Source organism: Sturnus vulgaris, chromosome Z (genome assembly GCF_052056855.1).
Source record: "Sturnus vulgaris isolate bStuVul1 chromosome Z, bStuVul1.hap1, whole genome shotgun sequence".
Lineage (NCBI taxonomy): Eukaryota > Metazoa > Chordata > Aves > Passeriformes > Sturnidae > Sturnus > Sturnus vulgaris.
This window is the reverse complement of record NC_142283.1, coordinates 33,761,553-33,787,107: the sequence shown is the minus strand read 5'-3', so window position 1 is coordinate 33,787,107 and position 25,555 is coordinate 33,761,553. Positions and strand designations below refer to the sequence as shown.

Here is a 25,555-nt window from a genome sequence, read left to right as displayed (position 1 = left end):
GCATGTGTTCTGCGCTTCCTGGCTCTCTGTAGTATAATGAAAAGGCCTGATGACGTTTGCTCTGGAGTGCTGTGTCCCCATAAGCAGCACCTAAGAGTACGTCCTTTAACATACTACGTTCTACAATATGAATTTATATATTCAAATGAGTTCAACACACAGTAAAAGTGCTCCTGACTCCAGGAAGCCATCTGTGACTGAACTGAAGAACTGATGAGATGGTAGCTTGCAGGTTATGGCCTGTCCTGAACACAGGAAAATATGTTTGGTGGCTCATGAAGGAGTTCATGCTGAGATTTCACTAGTCAGGACTATTTTAAGTTGTTCAAATTGCTAGTGTGAAACAAGAGTACAGGCCTGAAAACAGAGTTTCAAAGCTCCCAGAAGACTTCTCAGATATACCATAGTAGATTCTAGTTATTGAACTGAGGGCCTACTGCATCTCCCTCTTCAATTAGATGATTGTGCATCCTCTAAAGGAAATTCTGTGGTCAGCATATTTTAATAAATATGTTATAATTTGCTTCTGGTCTTAGCACTGATTTACTTAATTGTCTTTCTTTAAATGAGTCTTCAGAAAATTGCAGCAACGTTTATGGAACTTCGGTTTCAGCAGCAAAACAAAGATTTAAGTTCTGCCATCTACTGGTTAAACGAGGTTTAGCGGAGGCTCGTTGTCACTCCTACCCGTGAGAAGGCATTGACTTGGGAGGTCAGATCCTCTTCTCAGTCACGAGTAGAAACTCACACAAGTGTACTGTCAAGGAATAATACTGTTTTCTTGCAGAATAAAAGCATTTGTTCGACTGTGTCACAGAAACTGAAGAAAAGGGACTTGAGGATGGGACTATGTACCCAAAATTAAAGAATAAATTGTCTGAGACAAGTAAACTCTTCACTGTCAGCACCATGCCTTCAGCAGCAGACTGCGTAATGCTTTTGGAGAATTTCTTCCAAAGTAGATAATCTGTGATCAGCTTATAGTTGCTGCACAGAGCATGAGAAGAAAAAATTGCTTGCACCATAAAAGTGGAAGGATTATTCTTGTCCCTTTCAGGAGTAATGATACAACTCGCAGTAAACACAGAAGCCTTTGCTGACCACCAGTGTATTTCCCTGCATATCTGGAATGGTGTAGAAGACTTTAACCTAGACTTGATTCCTGTGAATGCTCATCTGAAAACAACCCATATTCAAAATGTTATTTAAACTTGTCCTGGTTTAGGGCAAATTTGCACAGAAACTCCAAAAGGGCCAACATGGAACAAGGGGATAACATAGCAAAGAAGACAGAGGTTGTCGGGCTTTTTTGCCCCATTTCTGAACAAAACATCTAGATGCCATGAGAGTGGGAAATCCTCTACTACTGCTCTATATGCAAATAGTACTTCTATTGTTAATCTCTCTTCGGTGAACAGACTGCCTCATTTACCAGAGACCTTAATGAAAAGCTGTGACTGTGCCAAGAGAAAGCTATTCAATGGGATCTCCTATGAAATGTTAACTTGAGTGTTACCAGGCCCTCAATGCTTCATTTCCATCAGTGAAATCTCATTTGCCTTTTTTTATTCCTAATGCATTTCAACTCTCCAGTGCTTAGGTTTCCAGGATGTCGGCGTCTGTGGTGGGAATCTGCATGATTCATGGCTATTCTGTCCTGTAGCCAGCCTGCAGGTGTGTCCCTGGATTTGGGATGAGCTTTCAGCTTCCCTCCAGGCCCATCATAGTTTTGGTGCTGGAGGTGCTAGTGCCTGTTCCCATCTTGTAATGCGCAGGTGCAGGATTGCTGTCAACTTAATGGTAGGCCCATTTTTAAGCTGGATGCTCATATCTTTTGGCTCATGGAGAATTTAAGGACATCAGTTCTGCAATAATAAGGGTCACTGCCAGACTTCCTTCTCTAGCTGACCCTCTGAAATGTCACACTGTTGCCCAAGCTATTGACTGCCCTGCACAGCTTCAGCATTTATATCAATGACTGCCTGCTGGTCCTGTCCAGTTATGTCACAGAGCACACAAGCAAGTTCTTAATTGTTTTATTTGCAGCATGGATCGGAAAACTCACATTCTTTCTGAAATCTTGAACTAAGTTACACATTCTAAAGTTTTGTCTATGTAACAAGGTGATAAAGCAAGTTAACAGTTCTGCTAGAAGAATGTGGGGAACTGTGTTAATACGAACTTGGATCTAACTTTAAGGTTGCCCCTGCTTTGAGCTACAGAGTCCTCTCCTATTCCACATTATTCAATGAAATAAACACCTATGAAACCAGCAGCATTCACATGAATTATCTTTCAATTAATCAACCATGGGCTGGACTCCACAGAACCCATTTTAGTTACAAACTGTTAGAGAACAGAAGAAAGAAATGCAGTGATAACCAGGGGCAGCAAATGGGGACTTGGCACTTAACAGACCAGCTCTTGTTTTTCACAGATAGAGATACACTGCTGCCCCTCCTTCTGTTTTCCTTTTTGTGGAACACAGCAGCTTCAAGTCAGTGCGTTCCTGGTCAGGGGATGTTTACTTCTGTTCAGCTGTATCAGAGGAGAGCAGATCTGCAGATCTGCTGGTGAGAGGCAGCTGGCTTTAGCACAGCATTCCCATGACAGGGGACATCACGGGTGCACAGAAAAACTGCTGAAGAATGTGCTGGAGCCAGCATGATAGCATGCTCCTTAGCACCAGCCCAGATACTGCTCCAAGAGAATAAGGGGGTCCTGCAGGTGTAGGGTTATATGGAGTGCCAGATGCCCCTTCCCAGGGTGATACTGGGGAGGCTGAGGTGTAGCGCACAGGTACAGAGGTGCTTGGTGCAGAAACTATGGGAGAAGGCAGCACACCACATAGCACTAGGGAGGATGAGCACAAAGGCAACAGGATCTTTCCAAGGAGGTGCCTGTGCAGTGCTGGAGCCCTCTGCAGCAGTGATGGGTGCAGGACTCTGGCTGAGTGAACAGCACTTTGGTTTAGGCATCATTGGCAGTCAGCCCTTCTGTGTACACCCAGAGCACTGTACCAGGCCATTGACTTCTCACGAACCAAGGAGCCTAGACCACAACTTATCAGGACCTAACAGAACCAACCTGAGCAGGACTAGCCAAAACTAAAAATGCTGTGGCTGTACTCCTGCGCCAAGGCAAGCTAACTACAAATCAACCACATTACACTATATACATCTGTAGCCCCACCCTGACGCAATTCAGCTCTTCCAGTACAACAGTGGGCTGCAGTTGTTTAATTACATTATCATTTAATTATAATTCAACAATTACTTCATTATAATTTTTTAATGATTTAATAATCAACAAACCCCTTTAACTCCACAGTGATGTCTTATTTTAAGAATTTATCTGCAACAGCTGCTTAAGAGGAGGAACAGATAAAAGGCTATGCTGACTCTGTAATAGGTTTGGACTCACAAGGTGGGAAGGTTGAGACCCCCATGGTGGAAATCCTGGGAGCTTGTGACTCCTGCCAATAGGAGAATGACTCCTTTTGGTCATGTAGGTATGAACTGAAGGCACTCAGGTGCAATACTCTGAAAACAGATAAACAGAAACAAGCTTGGTCAGGAAAGACATCTGAGCCCTTCACAAGGACAGAGCATGTCATGGTGGCTGGAGACTTTACTTCTGCTGACCTCTCTGTCTCAGAAGGTTTGCTGCTTGCCAGGGCCTTTGATCTGGGGTGTTTGTGTCAAGCCCTCAAACCATGACTTCCTGTCATCCATGTGGGCACCAGTGACACAGCCAAAGGAGAAGCTCATGTGTGAGCATATCACTGAGGTCAAGCACATGTGGTATTTTTTTACATTATTGCTGGTGAAGGAGTAGATATATCCTGTAAGCCAGGCATACAAGTTCTGTCAGGCATAGACATAAGTAATGCTATATATTTATACATATACACATATATTAAAAAATGGTGGTTTATATACTGGGTTTCTGATACATTTTTAGAGTGTAGAATCAGAAATTGCAATGTAGTTTTAACAACAAGACTTAGACATTTTATTTTCAGAGTGCACAACGCTTACTAAACCTTAACAGCAATCTGTTATTCTATATGTGGCTGTTTCTGCATATTTTGCATTTCAGAATGCATTATGCTACTCTATTCATAAGAATTGCTTTCACATTCCAAAGCTCCAGAGACAAAACATGACTAAAGAAGTGAAACTAGCAATCCTTTACAATAAACAACTAACTAACTAAATAAATAAATAAAACCCTAGCTAGTTTTTTGGTTGATTGGTTGGTGTTTTTCTCCCAGAGAAGTGATTCATTAACTCTGAGCAAATCCCTTATGTACTCTGTTAGGAAGTTATTTGTTCTAAAACTTAAGAGTTGGAAATAAGTTATTAATTATAAAAACCAGTGTATTTAAAGCACAAATAATTTGCCTGCCATATCATTATATTTGGTGGATTGCTGGGCCTAAAATTTCAACCTCTTGACTTTGCTATGTTGCTACACAGTCTTCTTTACTTTCAGCTCTGGTACGGCTTATTATTTACTAATTCTCAGTTTTGTTAGCAGAACTAGAGAAACTCCTGAAATAGTAGGAAGTGTAAATGCTAAAATAAAATATGAGTTCTGCTGTTATGTCCGCTTGTGATAAATGTATCTACCTTTACATTAAATAGTTACTACAGATGACTATAATGATTTTGGTCATATAAAGATGTACTACTTGATGGGATCTCTGTAGGGGTTTTTTTTTCCCACAAAAGATGGATGAATTTGAACTTAAGGATTTCCTTCTCTTCTAAAACTCTGTACCTACGTGAAAAGTGTGCATATATTTGATATATAAACATTAATATGTAAATTTGTTTAGGTGATGCAGTCTAATGTGTTCCTTATTATAACCTTTATTTGAAAAGGTATAGTCTCTTAATCCGGCTAGATAAAGAATTAAATAAAAAGTTGAAAGACATACCATATCTTATTGCATAACTTGCAACTGACCCAGAACTTTCTGTCGGCTTCCCATAGCAGGGCTTTTGCATCTCTTACTAAGGGGCAGTTGGTGCTTTTAACTAAAAAGTCAGCACTTGATTAATTTCTAGTGTGATTAGAACAGTTGTTTTAAAGACTTTTTTACAGGAAGTAACTGTACAGCTATTATGAAGCAAAAAAAACCCCATTAATTATGTGCTAAGTATTTACCTTTTTTTTTTAGTGGGTATAAGAAATTGAAGCTCTCTTTTGTTTTTCCTTGCAAACATAATCTAATACTTTTGTTGTCTCTTCAGCTATGAGATTTTTGGGGGGGGGAAAAGGTACCCTATTTAAATGAACATCAGGACTTACTTTTGATGCAGATATCATCAACTTGGAGAGGTGAAAAAACTGTAAATCTGAAACCTCTCTCATTTAGGAAGGTGATACTTCATGAACCACTTCCTTTCATGAGCCAAAACAGCATTATCCCTCAATTTCGAAACGTGGATGTGCTGCTTTAAACCAAATGAAACCAACCTCCCTGTAGCTCTTCTTCCCTGCTGGTTGCCAAAAGAAGGGCACATTCAAAGCAGCTCCTGTGTTTTAAATTCTTAGAAGCCACAATTTATTTTAAACTTTCCTTTTCAACCTCCACATATGGTTTGTGTCATTCCTCTCTTCCAATTCCTTATGGTAATTAAGGCAATTCAAAAAGCAGAAGTCAACAATACAGAAGATTCAAGTAATGAATCTTCATTACTTCTTACTTAATGAATCTTCTTTTGCTTATGGCTCTATGGGATAGGTAACATTGGATTTCACACGTTCACACTTCACCAACAGGTACAGAACACATTTTATAGAAACAGAAATTTAACAAGATTATCTGGCATTTGGGAAGCTAATGACTCCCACTCCCATCATATGGGTGGATGGATGAAATTATTTGTAGCTCTCTGAGAAAACAGGAAATGGGAAGGCCAGGACAGTCCACTAAAAACCAGCACTGCTCCATCTGCTTTTCACCCACTACTTCCAGATTCATACAGTCTTATAAAATCCTCTCTGGATCCCACCTGGATATGACGTGATTATTTATTGTCCAGGTTTTTGAAGCTTGCTTACCAAAAATTGCTTCATGAAAGAATTGAGTAACTGAATTTCATCATACTGAGTGTCAAGAGAGCTCTGGTATAATTAACTGTATTCCATAAAGGATAAAACCATGATGCAATATTGACACATCAAACTTATTTAATCTTGTACATAAATTTGGAATAATGCACCAGAAATTTTATTTCTCAGTTGTATTCAAGGCTTTCTATCTTTCACAGTATGTTTTCTTCCTAGATATAGAAAGTACAAGAAGGTTACAAAAAGTTCAGAAGATCCAAGGTGCAAAGGTTGCTCCATTTACCAAATACACCTCTACCAAGCCAAGAAACTTGTAAAAATGACTGTTTTCCTGTCCTGCCGGCCCTGGAGTTGCATAATTTGAGTTTAATGAGGTTACAGAATCCAAAGTGCCACAAAATGTTTATCAAGATATAAAAAGAAGTAAATTTTCTTTTCAGAGGCCTTACTTTTTTTCCTAATCTTGTCTTACTAATCTTGTCAAAACAAAGACAACGGATGTTCAAAGAATTTTGTTTGTTTATTAAAAAAAAAAAAAAAAAATGAAGGTATACCTAAGAAGTGGTAGTTTTATCCTGTCTGTTTCATCTTTCAGTTACCAGCCTGTCAAGCAACAACTCCTGCATGCCAGCCTGTCAAGCAACAACTCCTGCACGAGGAAAAAAACACTTCTAATGAGTGATCACATTTGTGAATGTGACAGCTCCAGCAATAATTCTTAACCTCACTTTTTTTCTACTGTCTAGGGCAGCAGACATGCTATACATGTAAAGTGGAAAGGATGGCTAACCTTCAACTGCTGCCATACTCCCTGTCTGCTGGCAGCAGATATTTTGGCAGAGTTGGCTGAAGACAACCATTGGACAGTTCAGGTTGTTTTGACTGGTTATGCAGGTTGCTCAAAGATAAGATAGGAAGCTAATATAAATACATACCTGGAGAGTCAGTTGTTAAAAAACAGCCACAATCTCACACTTAATTTACATCCCAACTATAAAAATTACCATTATACAGTCTTCTATCAAAGAAACCCTGTAACTACCTTCCCTGGTAAGTGATTCAGTAGTGTAGGTAATTATTTGTTAATTGAATGCATTCTCACCTTTTTATAAAAAGATTAATTGATTAGTTCCTCAGGCTTTTGAAACAGTCAAATTCTGAGATTGTAGGAAAGACATTTCAAGAGGACAGGCGATGTTAAAAAGAAAGGCAGGAAAAGTTCATCAACCTGCTGCTCTGCTTGATTGCCTTTAGGGTAAAGAGGTTTTACTCCCCAAATCCAGCCTGAACACCTAGTTTGAAGTTCTGCCCTTTGTCTCTTGTCCTTACAGTACGCACTCCTGTAAAGAACCTTGGTCCATCCTCTTTAAAACCTCTGTGTCAGTACCACAGGGGTGCTATGAGATCTCCTGGAAACTGTCTCTTCTTCAGGCAAAGTCCTGCTCCCTCAGCTTTCTCTGCTCACAGAAAGTGCACCAACCCCTAAACACCCTCGTGATTCTCCACTGAATTTGCTCCAGCAGTTTGTCATGACTTCCTCTATGGAGGTCAAAACTGAATGCAATAGCATGGCTTTACCAAGGGCAAGTTCTGCTTGACCAACTTGCAGGCCTTTTATGATGGAGTGACTCCACCAGTGGACAAGGGAAAGGCAGCAGATGTCATTTATCAAGACTTTGACATTGTCCTCCACATCCTTTTCTCTAAATTGGAGAGAGATGGATTTGATGGGTGAACTGTTACATGGATAAGAAATTGGTGGCATCCAGAGGGTAGTGGTCAACAGGTGAGAGTTCCAATGGATATCAGTGACCAGTAACCCCTCGGGGCCTGTACTGGGACCAGTGTTATTTCATAGATGAAGTGCACCCTCATCAAATTTGCAGATGACACCAAACTGAGTTGTGAGGTTGACATTCCTGAAGGATAGGATGCCAACCAGAAGCAGCTGTACAAGCTCCAGAAGCGGGCCAACGTCATGAGGATCAACAAGGCCAAGTGCAAGGTGCTGCACTTGGGTGAGGACAACCCCCAGTATTGGCACAGGCTGGGGATGAACAGATGGAGAGCAGCCCTGTGAGAAGACTTAGGGGTGCTGGTGGGTGAGAGGCTGGACATGACCCAGCCATGGGCACTCCCAGCCCAGAAAGCCAAACGTGTCCTGGGCTGCATCCAAAGCAGCGTGGGCAGCAGGGGAGGGAGGGGATTCTGCCCCTCTGCTCTGCTCTGGTGAGACCCCAGCTGGAACCCTGCATCCAGCTCTGGGGTCCCAGCACAGGAAGGACACGGAACTGCTGGAGTGAGTCCAGAGGAGGGAGACCAAGATGATCAGAGGGAGGGAGCATCTCTCACATAAGGAAAGGCAGAGAGAATTGGGATTGTCCAGCCTGGAGAAGAGAAGGCATCTAGTCGTAGCCTTCCAGTACCAGAGGGGAGCTTACAAGAGAGCTGGAGAGAGACTTCTCGAAAGTCCCTCTCTAGGGACTTTAGGAATAAATAAAGGTGCGTATAGGCAGAACAGGGAGGAAGGAGCTTCAAACTGAAAGAGAGTATGTTTAGATTGGATATTATGAAAAAAATATTTTCTGTGAGGGTGATGAGGCACTGAAAAAAGTCACGCAGAGATGCTGGGGATGCCCCAGTCCTGGATGTGTTCGTGGTCAGGCTGGATGGGACTTTAAGCAAATTGGTCAAATGTAAGGTTTCCCTGCACATGGCAGAAGAGTTAAGATGATCTTTAAGGTTCCTTCCAACCCAAATCAATGGTTTGATTCTATTATATGATTAATTTCTCCTGTCTGTTCAGGTCCCTATAGATGGCAGTGTAATGACTGCTCCCTCAGCTTGGTGTCATATGTGAACTTGACATCTCTTGACAACACTGCTCTCCATCACCTTCTCACAATCTCGATAAACATGCTCAGTGCCCAGGTCCCAGGAGAGGGCCCTGTAATACCCCTCCCATTATGGGCGTCCAGGCAGAGTTCAAGTATGACTCAGTAACCCTACCTGCTGAGCTCAACCATCCAACCAGTTTTTTACCTATCTAGTTCTCCACTCATGTGGAACCATAACGTTCCACTTTGGATATAAGAATATTGTAGGAGACCAAGTCATATACCTTACTGAAGTCAAGATTACACTACTGTCCCCTCTTTCACAGATCTACCTACTCACTCTTTCTCCCACCATAAAAAGTCATATTATGCTTTCTTTGGTCTCAATTATTTATACTGTTTCTCCTTGAGAAGGTCAGATCCTTCTGATCATAACTACTTTTATACTCACAACACAGAAAGGAGAGTAAAGTAAGAGCAGTAGAAACTAGAAGATGCTAAGAGTAGCAGAAACTAGAAGATGTTAAGAAATTTTAGAACTTCACTGTTGGTCTACAGGATGAGGATTTATTACACAAGAGGTTTATTACACCAGTTTATTACACACTTCAGCAAAATACAGAGAAATCAGAGCCAGGAACAAAAATTTTAATTATCCTTTCTTGTCTCTCATTGTTTAATGGAGGTACCTGGATGTTGTTTTGAGCAGTGGAGATTCTCAATACAAAGCTGAGATCAAGGACCCAGTCAGGCAACTTGAGATGCAGACAGCATACACCTATACATACGAAATCCAAAGTGATAGTTGTCCCAAACTACTCTATCCATAATACTTTATCCAACATAGTAAGTCGAAGAAACAGAGGCATTCCAGAGACTAGCAGCATAGAAACATCCATGTGTGTGAACTTTTTCCAAACTAGCAACAAGAAGGTTAAGTGAAGAAAGGACAAAAACCTCTTGTCTTGGAGGAGGGAGACTTGGCAGAACCCCTTATCTTTTCTCATGAAGTCAGAGATGTTGAGTGTAGAAGGCAAAACTTATGGCAAATAATTTTCTTCTGACAACGCATCATCACAAATCTTCTTGAAGTGGAGCTTTGTGTGCTCTAAAATGGTATGATGATGGGATAGCAAAACCTTCCAGATTAATGTCGTGGCAAGAAACTGGAAGTCTTACCTCTGAGTCCAGAGAAGGGCAACGAAGATGGCGAAGGGGCTGGAGCACAAGCCCAGCGGCCAAGGCAGCTGTGGCTGTTCAGTCGGAGAAACGGAGGCTCGGGGGTGACATCACTCACTGCACTCTCCACAGTTCCCTGAAAGGAGGCTGTAGCCAGGTGGGGGTCGGTCTCTTCTCCCAGGCAGCGAGAGACAGGAGAGAGAACACATGCTCAGGGGGAGGTTTAGGATGGGCGCTAGGAGGAGTTTCTTCTCAGAACGCGAGGTTAGACCCGGGGCGGGCTGCCCGGGCAGACGGCGGGGCCGACGGGGCCGGCGCGGCCCGAGGCGCTGAGGGACGGCCCAGGCGCGGCGCTGAAGGCGCGGCCGGCAGGGGGCAGCGCGCCCCGTCCGCCATTCTCGCCGGGCACCGCCCCCGCCCGCCCCCGCCCGCCCCCGCCACCGCCCCGGGGCGGAAGCGCGGGCGAGCGAGCGGCGGCGGCCGGCGCGGAGCGCGCGGAGAGGGCGCCCGGCGGGAATGGCGGACGGGGCGCGCTCGCTGCGCGGCGGCAGCGGCGGCAGCGGCGGCAGCCCGGCCTCCAGCCCGGTGCTGGGCGGGCGGGGCCGCCACGCGGTGGGGGGCAGCAGCCCGCCGGGCCACGCGTTCCGCAGGGTGACCCTGACCAAGCCCACCTTCTGCCACTACTGCACCGACTTCATCTGGGGGCTGGCCGGCTACCAGTGCGAGGGTAAGGGGCTCCCCGGGGCGGCGGCGGCCGCGGGCGTGCGGGACTTGCCAGGGACGCGTCCGGGGCGACGGGAGGGGGGAGGAAAAATTGCCTAAACCTACTGCTGATAAAAACTCTATTCGTAATTAGTGTCAACAAACTGAAATCTAATTTAAAAATCTAATGCAAAACCACAGTGCTGAAACGCAGTAATAAAAATAGTACATTCCATCACAAAAAGAAGTATCTAATGGTAATAATCAAAATTCTAGTGATAACAATATTCTAATAATAACAGTCGTAAATTGCAAAAATCAAGTCTGAAAACTACAGTAATGCCGAAAAAAATTCTGCTCCTATTAAAAATTATAGTGATAAATTATAGTGATAATAATTCCTAACAGAAATAACATGAAATTGGAGATGTGTCGCTGCTCACTCCTGTCTGGTGACACCGCCGATGTGTGCTGTGATCCAGCAGTGCCCCAGCCCATCCTGGGCTAGACACACTGTGAGCAAGCACCAAGCACCCTGACAGCTGACGGTGGATCCATCCCAGGGGCACCCTTACCTGCTGAAATGCCTGAGCCCATGGAAAATCCGAGACCTGTGTGGAGTTTGAACCTTTTAAACCTTGTGTCAAGTCAGGAACATGAGAAGGAATTACAAGTTTTCCTTGCTGGCCTATGCGGCCTGAGGTTCTTGGAAGGGATAAAAATTGTAGCTTGTTCTGATGCAGCAAAATCCAGTGGTGTCATAGCAAAAAGAGTGGATCTCTATGGCCCTCTTTAAAGGAAAACAAACAAACCACCACCACCACCAAAACAGCACAAAACATAAAGTCTTCATAAGCATATGCAGTCCAGCTGGCTTGGGTTGCAGCTCCCAGGCCAGGTCCAAAGAGTCAGGTTGTACAAGAGCCTCATTGTTTGGGTGGGTGTCAAACAAGGCTGTAGGTGTAGAACAAGTATCCTGCAGTTCTTGGAATAGCTCCGGCCTTTTGTCATTGCCAGGGGTAACGAGAGTGCAGAATTAAGTTAGGTAGAATCATGTTCCTGTGTGGTGCAAAACAAGTCTTGTGAAGATAGGTTTATATTTGCTTGAAAGTTTTCTGAGAGAAGTGTTATTCTGTCTGTGTAGCATAAGGTCACTGCTTTTCCTAATTAGCAAAAGAGCCCCAAGCTCCCACGATGATTTCTTTCATTGTGAATATGCACAAAGTCAGTCTTCTATCACTGACTTAAAAAACAGCAAATTTTTAGAGTCATAAAGCTGGGCATTCAGGTGCCAGTTTGTCAGCTAAAGATCAGATTAGTTTTGGTAATGCTAGCAAAATGTGAAAGGACCAGAATATCCAGATTGTCTCACTTTTGTTTTTTCCTGCTCACATATAACATACTTAAAGGTGGTGTATTGTTGCAAGTTGCATTTAGGATTTTTTTCCACTGCAGTTGGGGTTCGGCTTTTTCAGCAGAATTCTAGATAAGCAATCTTAGCACCACTGTCTAAGGACGAAGCTGCATATTTAAAATATCTCTTAAAACTACATCTGGAAACTTCACCCCAAACTAGTCACCTCTGTGAGGGGTAATACGAGAGAGAGGAAATACTCTGTTTTCATTAGTTCTAACATTCTCTGCTCAGAGTGTGTAGGAAAATCCTGTAATGGAACACATCAGTGTCTCCACTGGTTAAAGAATAATAATTGCTTTTTTTGGTTTGTTTGTTTGTTTTTGTTTGTCTGTTGTCCTTTTGTCTGTTTTCAACCAGGTATGCTTAGAGTCATGTTTGTCTTTCCAACAACTTGCTGCTAAACAGCAAATCTCAGAACCACCTGATGGGTCACTTGCTCATGTGTCTGCTGTTGTCAAGTTCCAAGTTATTTAATAAATGCTAATATGATTTCTTAAACAACATTTTAAGTAAATTCTGTATAGTAGTTACCTCCTTGTCACATTTACCTTGACTAAAGGAGTTTGATCATTGCACTTTAGAAAGTGATAGGAGTGCCAGGCTATTAAAACAAAAAAGTAACCCACCCAGCTATTAGAGAAGGAAATGTTTGCTGTAGACTGGAAAAACATGATAGATAATTGCTACCTCCTTTTTCTTCTCGGCAGAGAGTCTAGGTTTGCAGGTGTAATTGCAGCTATCTTTGGACTCCATTTGATAAACCACCTACAGGCTTCAACATGAAGCCATTGAGAGGATTTCTTCTAAGTGGATTTGCAGTGGTTGCTCTTCCAGATCTGTAGGTTCAGATGCTCAGTCTCCTAATGCTGTTTGATTTGACGTTCCCTGAAGATGTTTATTACTAAAAAAAAGCTTCCAATCTTTGAAGGAACCAAGCATGCTCATGGTGTGACTCCGCTAGTAATTGAAAGGAAAAAAAAAGAAACAAACCAAAAAAGCCCACCTCTTATCTGTTGTTAGTTTGAGTACCGCCTAAATTGCCTGTATTTGTGTTTTAATTGTGATTGACCTTTAGACCCTTGGAGAATGACATCTTCTATGTGTGAATGATCAAGTTTGTGGAGTTTTTCTGTAAACTTATCAACTATGCAGTAAACTGGCATGTGTCCATGTGGCTTACATAGATGTGTAGCAAAACTACAAGAAAATAGAATGAATTGTCAAAACATTTCTGGTAGTGGAGGCCAAGATGGTCCTTAGGTTTTCTCTGTGAATTCCAAAAAGTACATGGAAGGTGCTCTCCATACCAGGCACAACGTGTCCTGCATCTAGTCTGATTGTTTCAAAGTAAGATTCTGTTTCCCACTCCTATTCAGGGCCAGACCACTGTCACCAGTACTTTGTATGGGATTGAAGGTACTCCAGGGGAGAATTGCAGCTCTCTTGTTTGGATTGGCAAGGTATTTTAAAAAGTGAAAATTTATAGGGAATGCAGTAGTCTTCCTATGTGGGGTAGGTGTCCAGTTGGGTCTGAAGATGTCACTATATTAAGCTTCTGTTCCACACATGTTTATTGTAATATCAGTAATATTACCAATAGCCAGGCTTGCATCTGTGGTTTATTCACATGTCCTCCCCACCCCAACAAATCTGGTTTTTGTAAACCTTTTGTAAAGAACTTTTTTTCTCACTCCTTTGCTATTTGTAGCTGTGACTTCCTCTGATAAGTGTGTTTGAGTGTGCGACAGAATAAGTGAAGCTTGAGTTGTAGCATGAAAAACTGCTCTCTTATATTGCTCTTACTTTCCTAAGCATGGTCATTTCAGGTTTGAGTGGGTTTAAATTTCCTCAGGATTGGCAAAGTGGCAGTGTGAGTGACTGAGGTTTTGTGCCTGTGTGTGTATGCATCTTGAAAATGAAAAATACTAGATATGTGAAGTCTGTATAAGAAGTCTGTATAAGAGAGCTCTTACTGGTAGTTCACAGAAGGACTAATTTCATATGCTAAAAGGTAGCTAGCAGATATTTTATACTGGAGTTTGGGATTAGTTTTAGCCACCAATGAATACATTTCTATTCAGAGTGCTTTTATTTTGCATAAAACACATCGAGAAAAGAAAGGAAGTTGGAAGAATTATGGATTTGTGTATTTTGGGAACTACAAATACTTCCAGTTCTATAGAACTTTCTAATGTAAAGTCAGTTTGGTTTACTTTGGCCAAGGATAAAATTAAATGGGATTTAAGTAATAAGCAAGTTTGATTGCAAATTTACAATTGTTCAACTCTTTTAGGTTTTTTACATCTATATATTTCATTAGAATATTTATGGGAAGCTGCAGTCATGGGCTTCTTGATATGTATTTGAGCAGATATGAAGGCTCTAATTCAAATAATATTTTGGGAAACAGCATCCTTGTTTTCTGGTTTTTTTGGGGGGGGTGGGGGAGGAGTTGGGTTTTTTTCGGGGGGGATGGGTATGTAAATTATTTTTTTTTTAGGTTTCTAAGCAGAACTTCCAAACTTATTCCAAGATGTATGAAGCTTTGTTTCTCTTAATCTGATTTAGATGTTGGCTGACAACAGCACAGCTTTTCCAGAATAAAATGTAAACGGTGGATCTGAGTTATATTTATGCCATAAATCTCAGATTTGGCAAGACGGCCAGAAAGCTGCTGTGATTTATACAGGCATGTCCCAGATAAGAACAAGCCATGTTATTCCATTTTGATTTAGGAGAGCCTGGAGATGTTCAGACAGCATTTGCAGCAGTCTTCAGATGCATATTTTGGAAAAAATTTGTATGCAGTCTATTAAATTCAAAGGCCATTCTAAGAAAATAGAGTCAGGGAAGGTGTGTTAAAGCTGGGAGTTTGTTAAGATACGGAAGTAGTAGCAGGGAATAAGGGGACAAGGGGCAATATCCTTGGACTCTCATCCTTTCTAGTTTTGTTGTTGAGACAGACGTGTGAAACGTCCTTGACCCTACAGGTTTCATTCAGACCTGTTTTGAAGGAAGTGAGTGATACATGAGATTCCCCCAACAGTCTTAATGTTTGCAGTTCAATAGGAAAAACATATTCTTCCTTCTTGTGATGAGCTTTGCTTGCTTTTGGTGCATTTTGAACTAAAAATAAAAGCTGCAAGAAGGTAAAACCACAATACAATTTCACTTCTATCCTCCAATCAGTTTGCATTTTCAAGACTGCTGCCTTTATTCTTCAGTGGTTTTCTTGTCGGTGGTGGGGCCTTGCTGTGCAGCAAGAGGATGTTTGGTGCCAAAATATGTGAGTGAATGTGACTTTGCTGCATTTAAAACTTAGATGGAGCAAACAAAGACTGTCAAAAAAGGAAAAAATAAAACCACACTCCCTAGAAAATTCTACGAAAGAAAACCTTACACAGAAACTTGGCTCAGTTCAGCTGATACACATGTTGAGAAAAATGTTTGAGGCATAGACTGACACATTGAAAAATGCAATTTACTGGTCTGGATTTGAAGGATAATCCATTTTGTACTGAAAAGAATTCATGCTTTTCTTTTCCCTGCCTCCTTCTGACAGTGCCTCAGAGGAAATTATCGCTGTCACCATCAGGGATGCAGAGAAAAGGACAAGGTGCTTTGTGAGAATGCACACAGCTTTTGTAGCTGGAAGCTATAGTTTGTGTTGATAGCATTAGCCCAGATTTCAGTCCAGAAACTCAATTAGATAGTAAATAACTTACTGCAGAAAGTGCTAAAGCCTGTAATCCAATACCAAGCTTTGCACAGCACTTTAATCTATCATCTGTGTTACTGCCTCAGTCTGGCTCGTTGAGCAGTGACAAAAGCACTAAGGAAGGTGCTCATCAACCCATCATGGTGTGAAGTGGCAGCTGGTGCTCTGCACGTTCTCTTTCAAGATTATCATTTATCAAGAATACCTTAGACATAATATGTTCAGGTGTTTCTTAGCCATCCTCAAGGGTAGTACCCTGGGCTCCTTTTAATCTTGTACAAAATTCTTCAGTCTTCTAGTAAGTTTCCCACAGACCATAGTTCTTGCAGTCCTGTGCTAAGGGTCTAAAAAGATTTTATGCTTTCTTGCCATTGTGTAGGAGATAAACGGCTGACTAGTTTCTTTGTGGTAAATGAAAGGCAGTAAACGCTAAGGCTTTCTTCATAAAAGTGAGCCATTTAACACCATTTTGTTTAAAACTTGTGCAGCATTTCAGTCAGAAGTGACATTAGTACTTAATGGGTAGAGAAGCAGTTGCGTGTTCCGATTTTCGGTGACGGTTATGTGCATTTGCTGGGTATTAATGCAGTTCCTGCTTCAGGTTTGCTTTCTTTTTGGAAACCAGTACATTTCGGTAACACTTCCCCTTGCTCTAGAGATGGCATGCATTCCTTCTTTATAGATGTAGGAGTCTGTATTAACATGATTTGCAGTGCACATCTCTGTATGATTACTCAGGCCCCCTTCAGTTTAGCGCTCAGCAATTTTTTCTGGTGGTGATGTTAGTTGTATTTCAATGTTAGTTAATATCCTGCGTTTTCCATGTGAAATAACCCCATTAAGTAATCGCTGCTCATTCACAATTGCTTTACAGCAGAGACCCTGCTATATCAGTGGGCATTAATTAACAGGTTGTAATTGTAGCTCAAGGTAGAGCCTCCTACATTTACTGCCACGGGGAATGGCCTACAAGGTTTTCCTTTGGTAAGTTTGTAACAAATGTTTCTGTTGATTCCATCCACCACCACCACCCATACTGGGAATTATAAATGCGGGGATAAAGAGTTTTGCCTCATTCTTTTGGTGGGTTCCCTCTGGGCATGATGTCTTTGCTGGTCTGTTTTCTCTTTTTTTGATTACTTGCTGTTTATAACTTGTCCTTGATATTGCTTTGCTTCATAGTATTCCATAGAAAGCCAGTTCTCTTCCCGATTTTGAAGCACCCTTCTCAGGTGGCAGCTCTGACTTTTCATTGAAGCACACTGTCCCTGGACGACCTTTACTTTTTTGTTATGTCACTAGTTTCTCCCAGAGGTGTTTCTAATTCTAATTTCATTAGCTCAAACTGACTTCCTTCTCGGCTGCTTGTTTCTCAGTTGACTGGCTCTTGAAAGTACCTTTGGTGAAACTGCTTTTGCAACACTTACAGAAAACAGGTGACTAAGTTACTTGAATATATTTAATTTGACTCATCTCCAGTGAGGAAATAGCAGATTGCGTGTATAGTATGTACACCTTTCTTTCTTTTCTTTCAACTCCTGTTCTTTCTGCGTTTTTCCCCCTCTCCAGCCTTTTTATTTAATGGTAATTTCCAGTTTGTGAGAAGCCTGTTAGGAAACACTCCCAAGCACAGGATGAAACCTACTGTGTATGTATCACAGTGTCATAAGGAACATGTTGGAAGCACACTTCATTTTTTCTAAGTGTACTACTACGTATTCTTCCTTATTGTTGCCTACTGTTGTCTCATTTGTGGCTGTTTGTTATTCAGTAAAGTACAGTCAACCCCTCATTTCACTTCCTATTCTTACTTAAATATTTTTATTTGCTTGGCTCAAGAAGAATGGGGGTAGGGTGTGTATATATTCATCCATATATATTCACATATATTTATGTGACTTTGTTGCTTTCTTCCCAGTTTAAAATTGAGTATCAGTGATTTACTTGGAAATATGTTCAGGATTATTAATGTGATGTGCTTGTATCACTCACCTGCTTGGCTTCTTTTTAAATACCAATTGCCTGATATAATTGTCATGGCACTTACTATTGTAAAAATAACATTGTTTAAGATCTAGAACAACTAACAGAATAAACAGTGCTGTATTTGACCACAATTTAATCCATCCCTGAAGGTTTTACATACACAATACTGCTAGAGACATTCTAAATATTTAACTAAACAGATTTTCTTATTAGTGATGATTGAATTATTGAATAATTTGAACTTCAGTGGTTAAAACAGGAGCATTGTGTTGTTCTGCAGTGTAGTATTAGGTTATGGTGGCTAGGAAATACGACATCCAGTTTAAGTGCGAGAATGCATAGAAAAAAATCTCAGTTCCTCATTGCTTTTCTTTCTGCTTGGCAGATTTTGTCACTTTTTAGTGTCTTGGTTTGTCATGCTATAGTTCAGGAAGTGAGTCTTTCCTTTTTGTGCAATACTTTCTCCGTAGAATGTGAAAATAATAATTGGTACACCTTGTTAACCAGTGAACATAAGAAATAATCCACTGACTAGTTCTTTAAGCGGTTCAAGCAAAAATACTTCCTCAGTGCTGAAGTCATTATGTGGCTGGGATCTTTGCCTGGGATCATTATAAATACAAGGAAACTGGTAAGATTCCTCTGAGCGTGAAGATGGCAGGAGGGAAAGCTCTGAACATAAAGTGAAAAAACTGCTTGTATTTGAGGCTGTGGATGCTTTATTTCAGAATAAAAAAGACTTTTTGTGAGATGACAGATTTTCTTCAGAATCTAGTTAGGATGGCAGAGTGAGTGTAAATCATCACACATACAAATTTGCATGGGAAACCGATTAGGACTAGCAATTCTGGAATGTATCTGCTGTAGAAAAAGATACCCTTAGAATTAAAACAAATGTGTGGGCTGAGCAACAGCCTAGGAGAAACTGCTTTTTCACATTCAACCTCTTCTCAAGACAGTAGGGATAAAGAGTACTAGAAAAGCTGATTTAGAAATTTTTGGATATTCACAAATATTCACATAATTTAAAACTCTAAAGACACTTTTGCAAGTTGTTGCCCAGATTTTGGGTGGATGCTGTTGGATGTCCCAGTGGCATAGTACAGCGCTGGAATAGTTGTGCCTGGCAGGTGTGCACGTGAGCTGTGAGCAGAGTGTCTGCCCTCACTGCTCACAGTTGTCATTGGTAGCAATGGCAGCCCTTCCAAAAAGGAGTCGCAGTCCCCTAGTCCCAGAAGGGGTTGAAAATGGTGTTTGCAATTATGTTTGATGCTCCAGCTCTCTGGCTGGATGCTGAGCAGACTTAACTCTGTAAACAAAGATGCTCAGTGAGAAACCGAAGCAGGTGATCCAAGATGAGGAGGTGTGAAGGAGGAGATATACCTTTAAAAAAAAAGGAACCTAAAATATTCCTATTCCAATTTCTGTGCAGAAATCAAGTACAGACTTACATGCTTGTATTTTGTAAAGAAGTTAACTAACAGCAGCTGGGACTATTAGGCCTTCATTGCCAAATCCTTTTTTAAAAGAATAGGCTAAAGTAGAAGGTTAAAATACTATCATGTTAAAAATACTACTCAAAACAGCCAAATATTGCTGTGTCCATTTTGGTTTTGACCTCCTTTTTTTTTTGTTCCTATTAAATTCTCTTTGTTCCAGAATAGCTCCTGTTTGGCAAATGCCTAGAGATTTCTTGACGCTCTTGTATTTTTCATCCAATCAGTTTTTCTTCAGGTGAACCATATAGATTATTTAAAAGTAAATCTTTAAGACAATGGAGTTGTATTACATTTCTTTGGTTTTGCTTTCTCACTTTTACTTTTACTTAGTGCAACTTTTTTCTCAAATATACTGTCCTGGAAAACTAAGAACTTTTCAGTATGTGTTGATAATTCATGTGCATAAATTAATAGCTGATTATGCTACATAGTAAATTAAGATCAAGAGCTACAAGAACTTTGTCTAATCAACTGAAAAGACCACAACAAACAACACTAAAGTGAAATGAATATATGAGCCTTGATATAATTTGGTGTCTCTTTGGGAAAGATTTATAGCTTTTCAGGGATAGATTTTGAATTTTAGTCTTTATGAACAGAGTTCATAAACAGAGAGTTCGGAGTTCATCTTGGAAGTTCTGGTGTATCCACCAATGGTATATATAAGTTGTACTGCAGCTTTTGATCTCCAGATAGATGTAAACATTCATCTTCTATGAATTTGGTATGATCTTAGACATGTGAAAGAGACTGTTGCTTTAATTCAGGATAAATACAGTCTTCCATCTCATCAATGACTCAAGCCTAAGTGGTGAAACTAAAATCTCACACTTTCTTAAAAGGAAGCTTTCTAAAATGCTTGAAGTGAATAAAATTAAGAATCAGGGTTTTAAAAAATATCACAGAGATCAGCACTTTCAGTTTGCCTTTTGGAAATAGTGCCTTGTGAGTGTTTTGTTTTCTTATTCATCACGGTGTGAATCATTTGCCTTTAGTATCCTGACTATGTCAATAGTTTTGTAGTAACCACAATGGAGAAAATACTGAATGTACTTACCCAGTTGGCAGATGATTCTCTTTCTTTGCTTTCTGCATTTTTGCCCTCTATTATTTCCAGGTCTGAGTTTTTTTCACTCAAATCCTATAGTTTTATGCACTTCTGAGTGTGATGCAACTTGGAAGTGAAGCCCTATAGGAGTGACAAGTAAAGGTTGCCATGGCAGCTCTGGGGTATCTTGTTTTTTTCCTTGTTTTGTGTTGCTAGGAAGTGTTGAGATGCCTTAGATAATCCAGAGATTACCCAAATTAAAAGTGGAAGAAAATGTATTATGAAGTTATATAGATTAATAATGGGACCTGTGTTTTTATTGTATCCAGCTTTCCTTGAAAAATTTTAACTGTGCTGTGGAGGTATGTGGGTGTTACTGTAGCTAAGCTTAGCAGTGATTTTTCTTCTAGTATCTTCAGGATTTTTTATTATATTTTTATGTTCTGTGTTCAGTTTTTAAGAGGCAGAAGAGGCATTGCAAGCCTCCTGTCTGCTGATTATATCATTGAGTGGAAAAGACTGGGTTTATGTGAAGTGCTGCCTGGCTTTCCTTGGTCCAGTCGACATCTGTGTGTTTTGGAGGAAGTCTCACTTTCCCCCGCTGCTAAGAGCACAAAGGTAACTCACTGAGTCCCTGTGTGCATGGGATACACATGGGGTTTATTGTGTCACTGGTGATATGCCCCATAGGTGCAGAACTGGTGTGTAATAGAGCTGGCCTGTAGCCTGTCATGTTGAGAATGTCTCCAAGTTTTTGGGTACTGTAAGAATGTCCAGGCAACAGTGTCAATATCACATTTTTCTGCCAAAATTCCGTCACAGCTTATGAAGTCCTACTGTGCATTAAGTTCAGCTAAGATCCACCCTGTTTATTTAAGTGTAACTCAAATTCTTCTCTTTCGAAGTTGGAGATGTGCTACTGTTATTTCCCTTTTATATGTGTGGAGGCACTTCAGCACAGGTATATCTAACATAGCAGAAGTGTTAACAGGACTGGTTTTTCATAGAAGACATCTGTTGTTATTGGGGAGGATGACACTGACATTGGCAGTGTGTGGATTTATTTGTGCTGTACTGGGTAATGAGTGATAGTGGAGCAGGAGGCCACATGTGTGAGGGCTGGAACCTTGTGGTGTTCATGCAGGGTGCCTAGGCATGATCACCTCATGAAGTCAGCTAGTCTAAGGGCAAGGTGCTGCAACTGGCTAGGGGCAATCTCAGACATGGGTACAGGCTGGGAGAAGAAGTCATTTGACAGCAGCCCTGTGGTGAAGGGCATGAGAGTTGTCATGGATGAAAAGCTGGGCTCAAGCTGGCAATTGCCAGCTTTGCAATGGCCAAGCAGATCCTGGACTGCATCCAAAGAAGTGTGGCCAGCAGGTCAAGGTAGGTGATTCTGTTCCTTTACTCTGGAGCTGTGAGACTCCACCTGAAAACACTGCATCCAGCTTGGGATCTTCAGCATAAAAAAGACATGGACCTGTTAAAGTGTGTCCAGAGGAGGGTCATGAAGATGACTTGAGGGATGGAGTATCTCTGCAATAAAGACAGACTGAGAGCTGGGGTTGTTCAGCCTGGAGAAGAGAAGGATTTCAGTAGCTTAAGAGGAGGTTATAAAAAAAGGAGGAAGAGGGACTTTTTTATAGTGATAGTGACGGGAAAAGGGACAACGATTTTAAACTGAAAGAGAGCATCTTTAGATTAGATGTCAGGAAGAATTTCTTTGCCCAGAGGTTGGAACAAGTGGCCCAGAGAAACTGTGAATGCCTTATTCCTGAAGATGTTCAAGGCCAGGTTGAATCATCTGCTGAGCACCTGGTATGATGAATGGCAGGGTGAGTTGAAACTACATGATCTTCAAGGTTCCTTTCAACACTAACCATTCTATGACCTGTGATGAAGTTTTGTTGCAAAGAGGCTTGCAGTAAATGTCAAATTGTTTTAGTGCATTTTCCTTTAAATTGAGGGCTAGTTCAGTCTTCCTTGTAATTTTTGTTGTGCTGTTCTGAATGCTGTAAGCTGTAGCTCTTTGTTTTGACCAGTAGCTGTAAGTCAGCTGGACAGTGCTGATAAACAATTGACAAGGTTTCTCTTTGTAAGGCATCACCCTGAAAACAGTGAATTGTAGAAGCTGTTGCAGACAACAGCTGCAGGGAGGTAAACATTTATGACACTGGTGTGCTTGCCCTGCAGTAAATGCTTCTGAGGTCTAGCTGGATATTCCTTGTTCTTCTGGTTTCAACCGTTCCATGTTTCTCTGCCCCAATTTCATTTACACATGCTGCCAAGTTGGCACATCCCTACTCCAGCTACGGAGGTTCAGCAGATTGCATGGGCAATCTGCAGCAAAAGACACAAAAGGCACCAGGTTAAGACAGAGCCAGGAGAAATTTCAGGTTGCAAAATGGTCTTCAAGAGGCTTTTAGTAGTATCTGGTACTTGATTTTCTTATCACCATGGCATCTTGCTGAAACTATGAGTTGGGTGTCATTGAAAGTTATTAGTTATTCTTATATTCTAATATTATAATATTAGAATATAAGAATATAATAATATAACATAATTATTATATTATATTATTAGTTATTAGTTATTCTTCCTTGAAAGTTATTAGAATCTATGGCTTTTCACTACATGTGCAGGGAGTGTGATCAGAGATTTTTCTGACAGCTTTCAAACTGACTTGACCCTTTCTATCTGTGTAAAGGCTGCAGTGTGGAAATCCTGGGAAAAAGCCACAACTGTGTTACATGATCTTGCATCTGGCTTGTGTGGGCAACCTTCATCCTTTTGGCTGTACAAAAGAGCTGCTTGAGTGCTTAATTGTTTGCCCTCAGACAGACAGATTTCTGTGGTTCAGAGACAATTTCTTTTTGGACTCCTGCCTTCAGCATCCCCAAAGACTGCTGATAGCCTGTATGATTGTGAGCCTGCTGGAAGAAGAGTCACAGCCAGTGGTCTATTGCTGTTAAGTTGGTGGTGAAAACTGTGTCACTCCATGCTTCCTGTGCAACTTCACATTGTTAGTGAGAGACCTCTTCCTCTGAAGGATCTCTTTTTTTTGGATTTGTCAGGAGATGAGTTGCTGAGCTCTCCCGTGATGTTGCAGCCCTCTTGGAGATTTTTTGTTTTCCATCAGTAGACCAGCTCCTCGTCCCACAGCACTGTCCTATCTTTGGCCTGTTCTTCAAGAAAAGAGAAGGTTTGGTGCTTTCTGGATGTGAGAGCAAGTTTGGGACTAGTCATCTTCCATCTCTCTGAAGAAGAAAACAATACTGGGGACCTGTTCAGTAACTAAAACTTCATGCCTCTGAAATTCTGTGTTCACCCTAATTTCTCTGGCGGGAAGTCTGATCCAGCTGTCTTTCAAGATGAAAAAAGTCTGTGCAGAACTCACCTTTCTCAAAAAAATTCACAGAACAGAATCACAGAATAGTTTGGGTTGGAAGTGCCTTTAAGAATTATCTAGCCCAACACTCCATTGCCACACATCCCTTGAAATAAGCAGGGACATTCTCAACTAGATCAGGTTGCTCAAAGCCCTCTTCAGCCTGACCTTGAATGTCCCCAGAGGCAGGGCATCTACCAAGGCTCTGCACAACCTACGTCAGTGTTTCACCACCCCTGTCATACCAAATTTCTTCCTTACATCCAGTTCAAATCTACCCTCTTCTGGTTTAAAAGTATTGCTTCTTGTCCTATTGCAATTGACCCTGCTATCTTCTTATATGCCCCATTTAATATTAAAAAGTTTCAGTAAGGTCTTACTGGAGCTTTCACTTTCCAGGCTGAACAATCCCAAATCTCTCAGTCTCTCACAGGAGAGGTGCTCCAGCCATCTGATAATTTCTGTGGCCCTTCTTTAAGACTTGTTAAAATGTATCCATTCTTTCCTGTGCTGAGTATCTCAGAGCTGGATGCAGTGTTCCACGCAGGGTCTCTTGAGAGCAGAGGAAAGGTGCAGAATAACCTCCTTGGACTGCTGGCGATGCTCTCTTAGCTTTTTATTCACCAACATCCCCAAGTGCTTCTCAGGAGAGCTGCTTTCTTTCTGTTCACACCTCAGCCTATATTCATCTGGGCAGTATCCTTACTGGCCATATTGTACAGACTGGAAAGAGAGCGGACTGCAGCATCTTAAGTGGAGTAGGGATAGACCCCTCTTCTGTGTATAGACACAGATGGTAGGGTGTCTGGATTTTCTGATGGCTGTGCTTATCACTTAGAAAAGCCTCTTGACCAAATGGAGATGGCTGCTTTTGATACTGTGGTATAATGTCTCTTTGCAGTTTTTTTCTCCTTGGAGTACAAAGCCTTGGTAGGACTGAGCACACGGCACAGGTGCTCTGAAAGCCTTTGTCTTCAGCTGTTGGTGGTTTAGGCTTTCCTGCTTAGCAGGATCTAAGAAACCTGCTCTGGGCAAGTCAGGAGATGGTAGGATGGAGAGAGTTCTGTTTTGGCAGGTGAGGTTCCTTTAGTTCATTTGTCAGTACTCATTTTACAGTACCAGGAGGATGGAGAAGCAAGATACCTTGCTTTGGAATATTTACAGCTTTAGGGATGAGAGAGTGAGAAGTGCTTAGGTAGCTCAGGTGCTTTGTGAGGCTACTGCAATTCAAGCAAATCAACTATAACCAAATGATTGACAGTTCAAGTATATCACTGAACTTAGCTGTTTTCTTAATAAGCAGCTTGTCTTATTTTCACTTGTCTTGTTACTTTGTTATTTTCTACCAGCATATCTGAAATACAAATTAATAGGAATTCAGACGTGCTGCCTTGAAATTAGAGAGCTCAGGGACTACAATAAAATTTCTTTGGGGTATGTGTACCTATAAAGAGAAGGTGTTTTCATGAAGGTAATTGTGGAAATAAAAAGTGCAAGGAGCTTCACATTGTGTGGAGGCAAACTGCATTTTTATCAGACAGGGTATATACTGGTAGCTCTATTTAAAGCGAAGCAGGTATGACTGCTTAGTTGACAAGACCAGAGAATTCTGGGAGATTGGGAGATGAGAGAGAAAAGTGCTGTCAAATACAAGTGATCTATAAGGATACTCAGTAAGTATCTGGAAAACCTTAACA

At 41.3% G+C, this 25,555-nt stretch overlaps 2 protein-coding genes across 3 annotated transcripts in view; one reads left to right on the top strand and one right to left on the bottom strand.

The window, feature by feature from the left end:
• Positions 1–10,366, bottom strand: part of ACO1 (aconitase 1) — a 49,690-nt gene extending 39,324 nt beyond the window's left edge. The window contains exon 1 of the mRNA XM_088156650.1: positions 10,101–10,366. The gene's annotated coding sequence lies outside the window, so the exon portion shown is untranslated. The remainder of the gene's footprint in view (positions 1–10,100) is intronic.
• A 235-nt stretch (positions 10,367–10,601) lies between these two features.
• Positions 10,602–25,555, top strand: part of DGKQ (diacylglycerol kinase theta) — an 87,678-nt gene continuing 72,724 nt past the window's right edge. For both annotated transcript variants that reach the window (XR_015799692.1, XM_014888120.2), the window contains exon 1: positions 10,602–10,827. Coding sequence is in view for 1 of the 2 variants with exons in the window: in XM_014888120.2 (XP_014743606.1) it covers positions 10,617–10,827 (211 nt within the window). In the remaining variant the exon portion in view is untranslated. The remainder of the gene's footprint in view (positions 10,828–25,555) is intronic.